Here is an 11,253-nt window from a genome sequence, read left to right as displayed (position 1 = left end):
GGCCGGCTTCTGCTCTGCTGTTTACCAGCTGGGAGGGAAAGCAGAAGGAGGTGCCAGGGAGCCTCCCCGCTGCAGCCTGGCCCCTAGCCAGCTGGCCTGTTGGGTAACCAGGGGAGCCAGGCCCAGCTAATCAAACGCTGGCCAAGGCTGTGCAGGAGAGAAGTGGCAGCCAGAACCTGCTGAAGCCTCCCCCTGCAGCCCTCCCCCTGCAGCGAGCCCTTCCCCTGCAGCGAGCCCTTCCCGGGGCCCACTCAGCTTGGGCTCCTCATCCCCCAACCAGTAAGTGTAGCACCTGAAAGCAGGAGGAGGTGCCAGGGAGCCTCCCCGCTGCAGCCTGGCCCCTAGCCAGCTGGCCTGTTGGGTAACCAGGGGAGCCAGGCCCAGCTAATCAAACGCTGGCCAAGGCTGTGCAGGAGAGAAGTGGCAGCCAGAACCTGCTGAAGCCTCCCCCTGCAGCCCTCCCCCTGCAGCGAGCCCTTCCCCTGCAGCGAGCCCTTCCCGGGGCCCACTCAGCTTGGGCTCCTCATCCCCCAACCAGTAAGTGTAGCACCTCTCCTCTCCCCTCCCATTGATCCTCTGCCTCCACACACTCCTCCAGGCCTGCCCCCACCCCAGCTCCAACAGACCAGGAGGACGTCAGGGAACTCCAGGGAAGGGCGGTCATGAGGGTCAGGGGCTAAGCAGACAGAGGGGCCTCAAGGAACCCAGGACCCACTGGGATGTCTGATAGCATCCTGGAGAAAAGGCACAATCTACCCCCCCCCCCCCAAATAAACCTACCTCTCTCTCCCTTTGCCTGTCTCTGTCAGGGAGAAAGCACATGCTTTTGATGCCACAAAGACCCGGGTTCAAAATCACAGTTCAACCGACCACTTATTGTCTTTGTACAAGTCCGTGAGTCATTAATCCCTTTGAGCATCACTTAGCTTATGTGCAAACCTGGAATAATTATGTTTACCTCCTGGTGGATGTTGTGAGGATGGAAGAAAATCATGGGTTTACATAAAGTGCCTGGCAAAAGGCCCAGCACACAGTAGGCGATCAGTAAATTCCAGGCCCCTTCCCTTGCCTTCACCTATCCTATTTCTCCTCAAGGCTCCAAAACTGTTCCTTGGGCCCCTCCCCTTGTCCCCTCCCGGTGCCAGGACGCTCTGCCAGCCACTCCTTTCCCCTGCCTGCTGGCGGACCAGGTGCTCCCTCCCTCCACACACTCCTCCCCCCTCCCCTGGGCCCTGCTCCCTGCCCTCCTGGGCAGCCAGGGCAGCAAGGACGGCACCCAGGGAGTTGCCCCATGGACAGGGCCTCACAGAGACACCACCGAGCCTCCCAGGGTAAGAGGCCCTAGGCCCTGCAGGCAGGTGGAAGGGACTGCCAGGAGGTTCAGAGGAGAGGGAGAGACAGGACTGGTCAAGAAACGAGGAGGGAAGGAGGGACAAGAGAAGCAGAAAGGAGAGATGGATTGTCAGGGGACCGCAGACAGGTGAGACAGGACAAGCCTCGATAGAACTGAAGGAGAAACCGGAGAGGGAGCTGGGGACGTGAGAGGAGAATAGAAAAGGGGGGAAATGCATGGAGGGAAAAGAAAGGGAGAAGTGAGGAAGGAGGAGAGTGCGGTGGAGGGAGGAGAGAGGGGCTCAAGCAGAGAGCTAGAGCCAGGGGAGGATTAGAGTGTGGGCAGGCCCCACAAGAGGCTGCACCCCTGGGAGCAGCGGGGACACTGCTGTCCTGCCTCCGCCGGCTGGAACCCCGCACAGCAGTGGCTGGGAAGCGGGCCACTTCCATTCTGTTCATTCGCCACTGGAGAAACCTGTCCTGCCTTTGAGGGTGACAGACAAGGGTGGGGGAGGAAGCAAGTTGCCCATGTCCACTAGCCTGGCACCTCCTCCCACTGGGGCTTCGTTTCTGCAGAGAATGTGGGGTACTGAGCCCAGGGCAGTGGGGGACAGAGAGGTAGGCAGTCCTTGGTCCCACCAATGATCTAATCAGAGACCCTCTCAAAGCAGATCTCAGGGCCACATGTTTGGTCAGCTGTGAGCGCAGAGGGGGAAGCCTGAGGGCCAGAGCTGCCAGCTCCAGGGCCATCTGGTGGAGGAAGGACGCCACTGCCAGGCACGCAGGGGACACCCCCAGCCCAGGGCTGCTCTCAGGCGCAAGGCTGGAGGCCAGAGAGCAGTGTGGGGTGCCACGTCAGGGAGTCAGGGAGGAAGCCGGGTGGGGCTAGGCAGGATCGGTTGGGTAGGCGGGAGGGGCCGGATGGAGCCACTCCCTCTCGGGGAGTCCAACCCCCTTAACCCCACCCCAGCAGAGGCCAGGCCTTCACATCCACTCACCCGCACTGGGCAGAGCGGAGGAAGCCTGCCAGGGGGACAGTGTGGGGCTGGGAGAGGCGTTGCCCAGGATTGGGCCACAGAAGGAAAATAACAGGAGAGCAGATTCAGGGGGTGGGGAAACTGGGGGGGACATGAGGTAGGGCCGCAGGGTTTTCTGGGACAACACACTGGCCTGTGCCCTCTGAGGAGCTGCTGTGTGGATGTAGAAAATGGACCAGGTCTGGCAGGGAAGCGCCTTCAGGGGCTCCCTGGGTAGGTGTTTAATGCACGTTAACCACATGAATGAACAGCCCCCAGAGATGCTCTGGCTAAGGCTTTCCCCTCAGCAGCTGCCCCGCTGGAGGCCTGCACCTCCCTGCTCACCCGCATCCACCCACCTGTGCTCCCTGCTGCCCCGCTCTCCACCCAGATACCACACAGCTGGTGGCAAGGGACTCCTTCCTGTGCGGGCTGGTGAGTGCGAGCCAGGGCCCAGGAGGGCAGAGCAGGCTCCGTGCTCGCCGCTCTCCCATCCTCTGCCTCCAAACACCCTCACCACCCCACTTCAACCCCCACACGTCTGGGGTCCCCAGGTGCCTAAAGGAACAAACAAACAGCCAAGAGCTTGAACTCCCACAACGGGTTAACGGTGGCTACAGAGTAGGCACTGTGCGCCTAACGGGCCAGGCCTCTGGAAGGCTCTGGGAATATCAGCATGAACAGGGCAGACACAGTCCCTGCCTCCAGAGGGCCTACCATCTACGGAAAGCCCTGGTTCAGGGATAATGACACAAGGCTATCAGCCAGGCGATGGGGTACCAGGAAGTCAGCTGCGAGGTGCTGAGTGTAAACACCCGGGTGTGGGCTGTGCAGCTTCTCCAGGGAAGAGATGTAATGGGAAACGCCAGGGCTGAGGAAGTTGGCTCCACTGAGGGGTGTGAGGGAAGGCCATTCTGGGCAGAAGGGAGAGCTTGGGCCTCCCAGAGCTGGTGAGCCTGCCACTCCCGAGGACCTGGGAGAGGGCCGGGAAGACTGCAGGGCAGAGAAGGGAGAGAGGAGGTGCAGAGGGTGGTCCCACCTTCCCCTCAGACACCAGGTTCCTCTGGGAAGCAATGGGATGGGGATGGAGACCAGTGAGGGGGGTGTGGGGACGAGGGGCATCTTTAACTGTCAGCCCTGACCCCCTCTCTTCTCTTTACAGAGCTGCTGGCTGCAAAGAAGACCCACACCTGTGAGTAGAGGCTTGGGGTGAGCACTGGTGCTGGGGTGTGGAGAGATGGCACAGAATCCAGCCAGGGCTGTGGGAGGTTCTCGGGAGAGAAAGGCACGGTAGGTTACAGAGATGGAGGGGCCGTGCACAGGTGGCCCGGCCTGAAGAGAGGTGGAGCCTAGAAAAGCAGGGGAGATGGGGAGACAGACAGGGAGATGAGGAAAGGAGGAGGAGGGATGAAGAAACCTCAAGATCAGGGCAATGGAGGAGATAAGGGAGAAGCCCGAAGAGCCGAAGAGCGAAGAGCGAGGGGGAACATTGCAAAGAAACAAGGAGTAAAAGGGCGCTGCAGGGCAAGGAGGGGAGGGATGCTGGACAGAGACACCAAGAGGGAAGGGGTGGGGCAGGGAGGCAGGATGGCCAGCACCCGGGCTTTGTGGCAGCTGAGCCAGGGTTGGTGTTCCTCTCTGTGGTTAACACATCCTGAGGTGTGAACAAGCCTGGGGCCAGGCTGTGCAGGGCTGGAGAGCAGGAAAGTGTTCATCGCTGCAGGGAACACAGGGACAGGGACACTCTGGGTCCCAGGGCCCAGGAAGACTGAGGCTACAGCATGCGAGAAGGGGCTAGAGCTCAGGAAGGACTTCCCATGGATGTGAGGGAGTAAGCACATCAGGTCTACCCTCCTGGTTTGTGGGAAAAGCTACTCCCCCAGAAAATGCACCCACTCCACCTCATTCCCAGAGCTTGTGTCATACCAGAGCCAGGCGTGCCCTTCACAGCCTGAGGGCGCTCTGGGGAAGGCCTCCATGAGCCAGGAGTCCCTCACTTGATGGGGACAGCTCTGGGGTAGGAGAGGCTACCTCTCTGGCCCTGCCTTGAATGGCCTACCAGTTCCTCCTGAGAGCTTGCCACCACCCTTTCCGCTGACAACAGTGCCTGGGACCTTGCCGTTCCAGGCAGAGGCACGGCCGAGGACAGCAGCGCCACGGTCTCCCTGAGCTGGGCAGACTGGGGCTGGGGGCCATCCAGGATGCTTCAACTTCCTGGGTGGGGGCTTGCTTTGCTCAGCACAATCCTGGTGGGGCCTCGCCTGCCCCTAGCCACAGGGCCCCACGGAAATGCTGAGCAGGGCCCGGGGAGGAAAACGGGTCAAGGAGTGACGTGTGAGTGAGGGGAAGGGAGTCGGGGACCATATGTGGGTGGGGGGTAGAGGGGGAGTTTCAGAGCAGCTAGAACTGGAAGTGGCTAAACTCCATTCCTACCCTTAACCCCGAACCACAGAAACCTCGGCCTGGGCCACCCCCCTGATGTCCTTCCCAACCCACTGGCCCTGTGCAACCGCACCCCGACCCCCACCCCCATGAGTGTCCTCCCAAACCCAGGCGGCCAGCCCTTCGCCCAATCCACTGCCCAGCTCCTGGGGGCTGAGGACGGCCAGCAGGGAGAGGGCTATACCAGGATGAGGAGCTACTGGGGTTCCGGTAAGAACAGAGACCTCCGGGGATCTGACCCAGAGTAGCCAGGAAAGATACACCTACCTCCTCCAGGCAGAGAGGCCCTAATCGATGGGCTCCAAATTGAGACATCTCCAAGAAGGGAGGAACCCAGGAGGGAACCCCCCAGGCTGAGGTACCCAGAGAGCAGATATGAGGCTGAGAGGGTCTCTAAAATGGATTGGCCCCTCAGAGGGACCCCTAGGCCAAGAAACTATAGAAAGACTCACCCACGAGGAGCCCTCTCCCAAGCTGAGGCACCCTTAAGGGCAGACTTGAACCAGAGAAACCCTGGTTCAGTGGGATCCAGGACCAAACTGCCTGAGTTTGAATCCTGACTTCACCGCTTGCTAGCTGTGTGATCTTGGGCAAGTTACTCAACCTCTCTGTGTCTCACTTTCAACTTTGAAGTGGGGATAACGGTACCTACCACATAAAGTATTTTGTGAGGATTAGATAATTCACATAAAACATTGAAAAAAACATTTCTGGCACATAGTATCAGTTTTGTTCCCAAGGAAATGTCTGACGACTAGCCCTTCCTATAGATAGTGGGCATTTGTCGGATGGTTATTACTGCTACTACTGTCATTTATTCCCTACCCCAGGGCATACATGGTGTCCGCAGGGAGGGCGTGAGCATGGTGGGTGGTGGAGGCAGCCTCCCAGACTGTGCCTCAGTGGGCACGGCTCTTGGCAGTCCACGGGGTCTCGGGTGGAACACGCCACCACCCCAGGCAGACATATCTGTGACTTACCTCTAGAAACATCCCTGTCCCCTGGCATCACCTGGCAAAGAGGGTCAGGCTTGGGAGTCCCCAGAGGGAGGGGGAGTCGGAAACTGGCCCCAGGCTCGTGTGAGCTCCATGCTGGCTCCCCAGCCAGAGCCACCCTGTCAGGTGGAAACAGCTTTTACCGTGTGTGGCTGTCGATTGTGGTTTTGGAATTTTCCAACGCCCCCTGCCACTGGCTGCCCCGCCCCTCACACCCTGCCCCAGGCCCAGATTGGCCACATGGGGCGCCTGTCATCCTACCCGATGCACCCTAGGGAGGGGTGGGGGTGGCAGAGTGGAGTTGGGGGGTTGTCACTCGGCCACCTGTGTGGTGCTGGCTTAAACCCCCCAGCCCAGAAGCATTGGGGGAGAGCTGGGTGCAGAGCTGCAGGCTGAGGCTCTGCTGAGAGGCCTCGCCCCCAACCCTGCTGCCAGCTGTGCCCCATCTCTGGACCACTCCGGGCTGAGAAGGACAGGGAGCCACGGTGGCAAAGCCCACAGCTCAGCCATGAGAAGTAAGTGAATGGGGCCACCTGGGAAGGGGAAGCCTGGATCCCGCGTCATCCCCAGGCCTTCTGGAAAGCAGGGGTGTCTTGGGAACAGAATGAGTAAAGCTGAGCCCTCTCCCCTGGCAGGGTGTGTCTCGGTCAAGGCCAAGGTCTGTAGGCAGGTGGGTGGAGTAGCTGGGGAGTCTGAGAGCAGCGAGAGTAAAGGGCTCCCCTGCCCTGAGCGCTGGAAAGGATTCCAAGAGGTGCCCTGCCCCTCACTTTAGAAAGAGACTGAGCCCTGAGAGGCCGAGAGAGGCCGGGGGCTGCCCTCCAGACCACACAGTTGAAGTAGATGGAGGTTGGTGAGTAACCCGCACCCTGAACGCACTCACCGGCTCCCGCTGCAGGGTTGCCCTCTGTGCCTTCAGCCTGCCTGCGAATGTGGTGGGAAAGGGGCCAGAGGAGCTGCTGGGCCCTGGAGCAGAGCCGGACTTGAGAGGCAGGAGAGGTCAGCAGGCGGGAAGGGTCAGAACCCCAGCATCCAGGCCTCCGAGCCACCAGTCCAGGGGCGTGTGTGTGTGTGTGTGTGTGTGTGTGTGTGTGTGTGTCCCAGTCTCCCATTTGCTGAGGGGGATCAGGCAGAGGAGATGGGAGCAGAAAGCTTTCAGATTCACCCCCTTTCTGGCCCGGGGTCACAGGCCAGCAGCTAGTGGGCAGATGTCTGGGGTCCCTGTGCCGTCCAGCAGAGCAAGAGTGGGCGAACCTGCCAGTGCCCAGGTTCATGTAGGAGCAGCCAGAGAACTGCTCAGAGCACTGGGCGCAGGAGAGAGAGGAAAGCCCGGGCCCCTGTGGCCTGTACCTGGGGCAGCCCGGCCTCCACCTGGTGCCTTCCCACAGGACACAGGAGCAAGGCCATCTGGGGACCCAGAAAGACCCATGGCTGAGAGTCTGATGCCAGGCTCTGCTGCCACCTGCCACCGACCAGCCATGCAGTCTTAGGCGAGTCCCTGGGTCCTGGTCTCCTCTGCAAAACAAGGGAGCTGAACTTAAAAAACAAAACCAATTCTGGAGAGGCTCTGAGGGCCCAGGACCAAGGAGAGAGCCCTGGGCCCCGAGTTAGGCACCCCCAAGGGTAGCGAGGGACACTCAGCTTTCCGGGGTGGGGGGGACAGGCAGGAAAGACTCCACTCCCGGGCCTGGGATGGAGACTCCCATCCGTGCAGGTGTATGAGCTGGGGTGGGCCAGGAGGGGCGAGAAGAGCCAAAAGCGTCCGCAGGAAGAAGGGCCCCTTAGAGTGTCAGTTTCCCTTCTAGCGTCTTCCCATTCGCAGCAAAGGTTAGCCCAGCTGTCTTCCCAGAAATGGCCTCAAATCCGCCGCCCTAGGAACCAATGACTGGGCATGCTGCGGCGCCTGGCACGCAGGCAGCAGTCCCCGGGACTGGGTGAGGGAGACATGGAGGCACCCCGATGTGGGACCCCCTACAGCTCCATCCAGGCTGGGAAGAAGGAGAGGGGTCTCTTCTGTTTGGGGCTCTGTGCCACTGGTCCTTCTCACTAGGACATCTCTGGGTATCTCACAGTCCCACCCCCACCCCCCCATGAGGGCCAGACACCACCATGCCCTCTGAGGACAGCTGGGGCAAGTCGGAGCCCTGAGGGCATGGGATCGGGACCCACCCAAAGACCAGGGAGCAGAAACAGACTGAGACACAGAGATGCAGAGGCCCAACTCACAAGACAGAGACTAATGTGACACACGGGAGGGAGTGATGGCCGTCCGGGTGGAGATATAATGGAGAAACCCCGGGAGAGCCAAAACACTGCGTGTGAAGGCCCAGACAGAACCCAAGTGCGGAACACAGAGAGGCCCGCAGACTTGGAGAGAGGAAGTGGAGAGGAGAGGAAGCGGAGAGCGTGGAGGGAGACACTGAGCACCCATGGCGTCGAGGAAGGTGGAGAGGAGGAGGCATGGGCTTCCGGAGCTTCTGGAAGGGTGGTACAGGCTCCCTGCTCCTAAGTAGAGAGGAAATGTCCATGAGCCAAAACTTCCCAGCCAGCCAGAGGGCGGGCAGTGCAGCCGTCACACTCCGGCGATGGCCAGGGTGGAGCCAAGAGGCACAGGCCCTGGCGAGAGGCGTGGATGGGGAGGTAAGAGGATGAGCGGGACAGGTGCCTGCCTGGCTTTGCTGTACCTGGTCTCTCTCAGGTCTGATCCGGCTGGTAAGGAGCAGCGGGCCAGATAGAGGTCCACTCCCCAGGGTGCCACCGGTCTCCCCCTGAGAGCCGGGCCATCGGAGACTTTACAAAGGGCCCCTCCTTCCTGGCATCATTCCTGCGCCTGCCCTTTTCCTCTCTTCCTATTCCTCACTGGGATCCCAAACACCCCTTACTCACCCCACCCCAGCCCGGGGCTCTGGAGGCTGGAGTGTCCAGCCTGTCTCATCACAGTGAGACCTGGGTGTTGGTGTGGCCGTCCCTCCTGGGCGCTCCCTCCCCTGCCCTGCCTCTGTGCCCCTGACTCAAACGGGGAACAGGGACTTTCCCCTGCTAAAGAGCTCTCCAAAGAAGGCAGCCCCGGGGTCCTCTCCAGCCTCCACGGCTGGTCCACTCCTGCTGCTGCTGCAACACTGCCCCTTCCCCGAGACCTTGGGCTCAGAAAGGATGGAGCCGTCTATTTGACTATTTGTGGGGTGGGATGGTAGCAGGGCAGGGCCTGGGGCCAGAGCCAGGGTCTTTCTGACCCCCTGAGCCTCCTGGAGCAGAAGGGAGAGACAGGCCTGGAGGCAGGGAAGGTGGCTGAGGGTGCCGTCTTGGCTCCCACTCCTCAGAGCTTCCTCCTGGTGATTCATCCCCTCCCCCATCCTCTGGTTGTTTTCACTCAATTCTTTTGTTTCCCCTCCTTTTGCCAGTCCCAGACTGCGGGGGTGGCGGGGGCACAAGGAGGGGGTTTCAGGTGGCTGGCTGGCTTTCATGGCTTTTCAAAACCCCAGACTCTCCCTCGCCCACCTGAGTTTTAGCTTCGCTACTTTCTCAGCCCCGGGATCTGGGTGCATCAGCAGAAAATTCTCGGCATGGGCTGGGAGGGGTGCTCACCAGGTAGCCTGACCCCCGCCTAGCCCTCCCCTCCACCTCCCCTGCGGTGGTACCCACCACCGTGGTTTCCAGCTTTGCAGAAGCTGCGGGAACTGAGAGCTGAGGAAGGAGGGAGGGAGGCTGGTGACGGGCTGGGCACACTTGTGGTCTCCCTGGGCAAAGGGACTCAGAGTCTGGGCTGGGGGGAGAGCAGGGCCGAAGCTAAGAAAAGAGACATGTTCGTTCCCCTTTCCCATTCACTCACTCGAATCTGCAGAGAGGGCTGCAGAGATACGTGAAAGCCAGTCCACACCCAATGGAGCTGTGTTCTGCCAGAGGAGTCCCGGTCGGGAGCTCTGCTGGGCTGGGTGAGCTGCCCACCTTCCCCTGAGAAGCTGCCCATGAGCAATGGGTAAAGGCGGGAGGAAGAGCCAGGACAGAGGGCATATCGTCTCTTTGGATCTTTACATTACACATGAGTCCGGCTGTAGTTCCACGGGTGTCCTCCCTGAATTCGGTTACGAGCCTGCCCCCTCACTTCACACTTCCCCCTGCAGCCAGTAAGGACCCCGTCCCCTATCCCATCCTCCTCAGTGCATTTGGGCAGCTCATTCCTGTAGGGTCCAAAGCTACATGGTTGAGGACACTGTTGTAACCTTAGGCAAGCCGTTTACTCTCTCCCCCAGACGCAGTTATTCCTCATCTGTGCCATGGGGACAGTAAAGTAGTGCCTACTTCGCAGAGTTGCTGTGATCATTCAATGAAAAATGTCCACAAAACCTGGCAGAGAGATGGAATTCAGCCTGCCATTGTTATTCCTCCTCAATCGATGTCCACTGGAGAAAGGGAGAAAGAGGAAACAGAAGGCCCAGCTCGAGAGTGACAGAGCCCAAGGGGAGATGAGGACCCCGGTTTCTGCTGTCTGCATCCATTTTCCACCAGGCCCGGGGTGCAGTGGTTCTGGGGTTTGAGGGGAGAGATCCCCCCAAGATGGAAGCCCCCACTTTGCACCTACCATTTCCTCTCTGTGGCATAGGGCACCTGGACAGGGCCCAGGGGTGGCTTCCTAGGGTGGCACAGAGCAGCTCTGGATGTATTCAAAGCGCGCTATCAATCATCTCACAGCTGTGAGGAGGGTGAGATTAGAAGTTAGAGGGAGGGGAGCACAGACTACTTGCTCTCGACCGTATTTCCCCCTAGGACGCTCGCTGCTGATCCTTCACTGTGCAAAGCAATCCAGGAGAGATGCATTTTCTTTCCTCGGTGTCCCACCAGAATGACGTTGTTAGAGGTCACACTGGGTGGTCGAGAAGATACCAGAATGAGCTGGGAGAGAGACCACCAACACCACCCTCACCCCCGGGTGGGAGCAGCCTGGCACAAAAGCAGGAAGAGGGAGGAAGTTCTCGCTGCTCAAAAGTGTAGGCTGAGCCCAGCCAGCTTGGGGGCCAACCAGGAGCTTGTTCAAAGGCAGAATCGAGGCCCCTCTTAGACCTCCCGATCAGGACCTGCCTTTTAACCAGATCCCTGGACGATCTCATTTGAGACAAGCAAGGGCTAGAGTCATCTAGTCGCTGGGTGGCTTCAGGAGACCACATGCATATGTGGCCATGTCTCTGTCCTTGGAATGAGAGGATGTCCTTGGATGGGCCCTGGGAGAGATCCCCCCAGAGCAGCGTGCGGGCAGACGGGGCTCTGCAGGGGCTGTGCTGCAGGGCTGGCCTCAGGGTTCCCGACCTTTGCTTGGTTCTAGTTCCTGGCACCGTTGGGCTCTTAGATGGTAAGTTCCTGGCAGGCCAGGCTCCCAGGCAACAGTTTGAGTAATCCTGTGATTACTCAGCTCCCCCTCCCCAATCTGGGTTCCCAGCACCTGCTGCTTCAGGGCGGTGGCTCAGGGGCAGGTTCAG

The 11,253-nt window shown here is 60.1% G+C and overlaps 1 protein-coding gene across 1 annotated transcript in view; it reads left to right on the top strand.

Annotated features, from left to right (window-relative positions):
• The first annotated feature begins 1,230 nt into the window (after nt 1–1,230).
• Nucleotides 1,231–11,253, top strand: part of RORC (RAR related orphan receptor C) — a 21,596-nt gene continuing 11,573 nt past the window's right edge. Inside the window, exons 1-2 of the mRNA XM_006755714.2 lie at nt 1,231–1,331; nt 3,511–3,540. Of these exons, the coding sequence (XP_006755777.2) occupies nt 1,292–1,331; nt 3,511–3,540 (70 nt within the window). The 5' untranslated portion in view covers nt 1,231–1,291. The remainder of the gene's footprint in view (nt 1,332–3,510; nt 3,541–11,253) is intronic.

The sequence above is a fragment of the Myotis davidii genome, unplaced genomic scaffold (assembly GCF_000327345.1).
Source record: "Myotis davidii unplaced genomic scaffold, ASM32734v1 scaffold653, whole genome shotgun sequence".
NCBI lineage: Eukaryota > Metazoa > Chordata > Mammalia > Chiroptera > Vespertilionidae > Myotis > Myotis davidii.
This window is presented reverse-complemented; position numbering and strand designations above follow the sequence as displayed.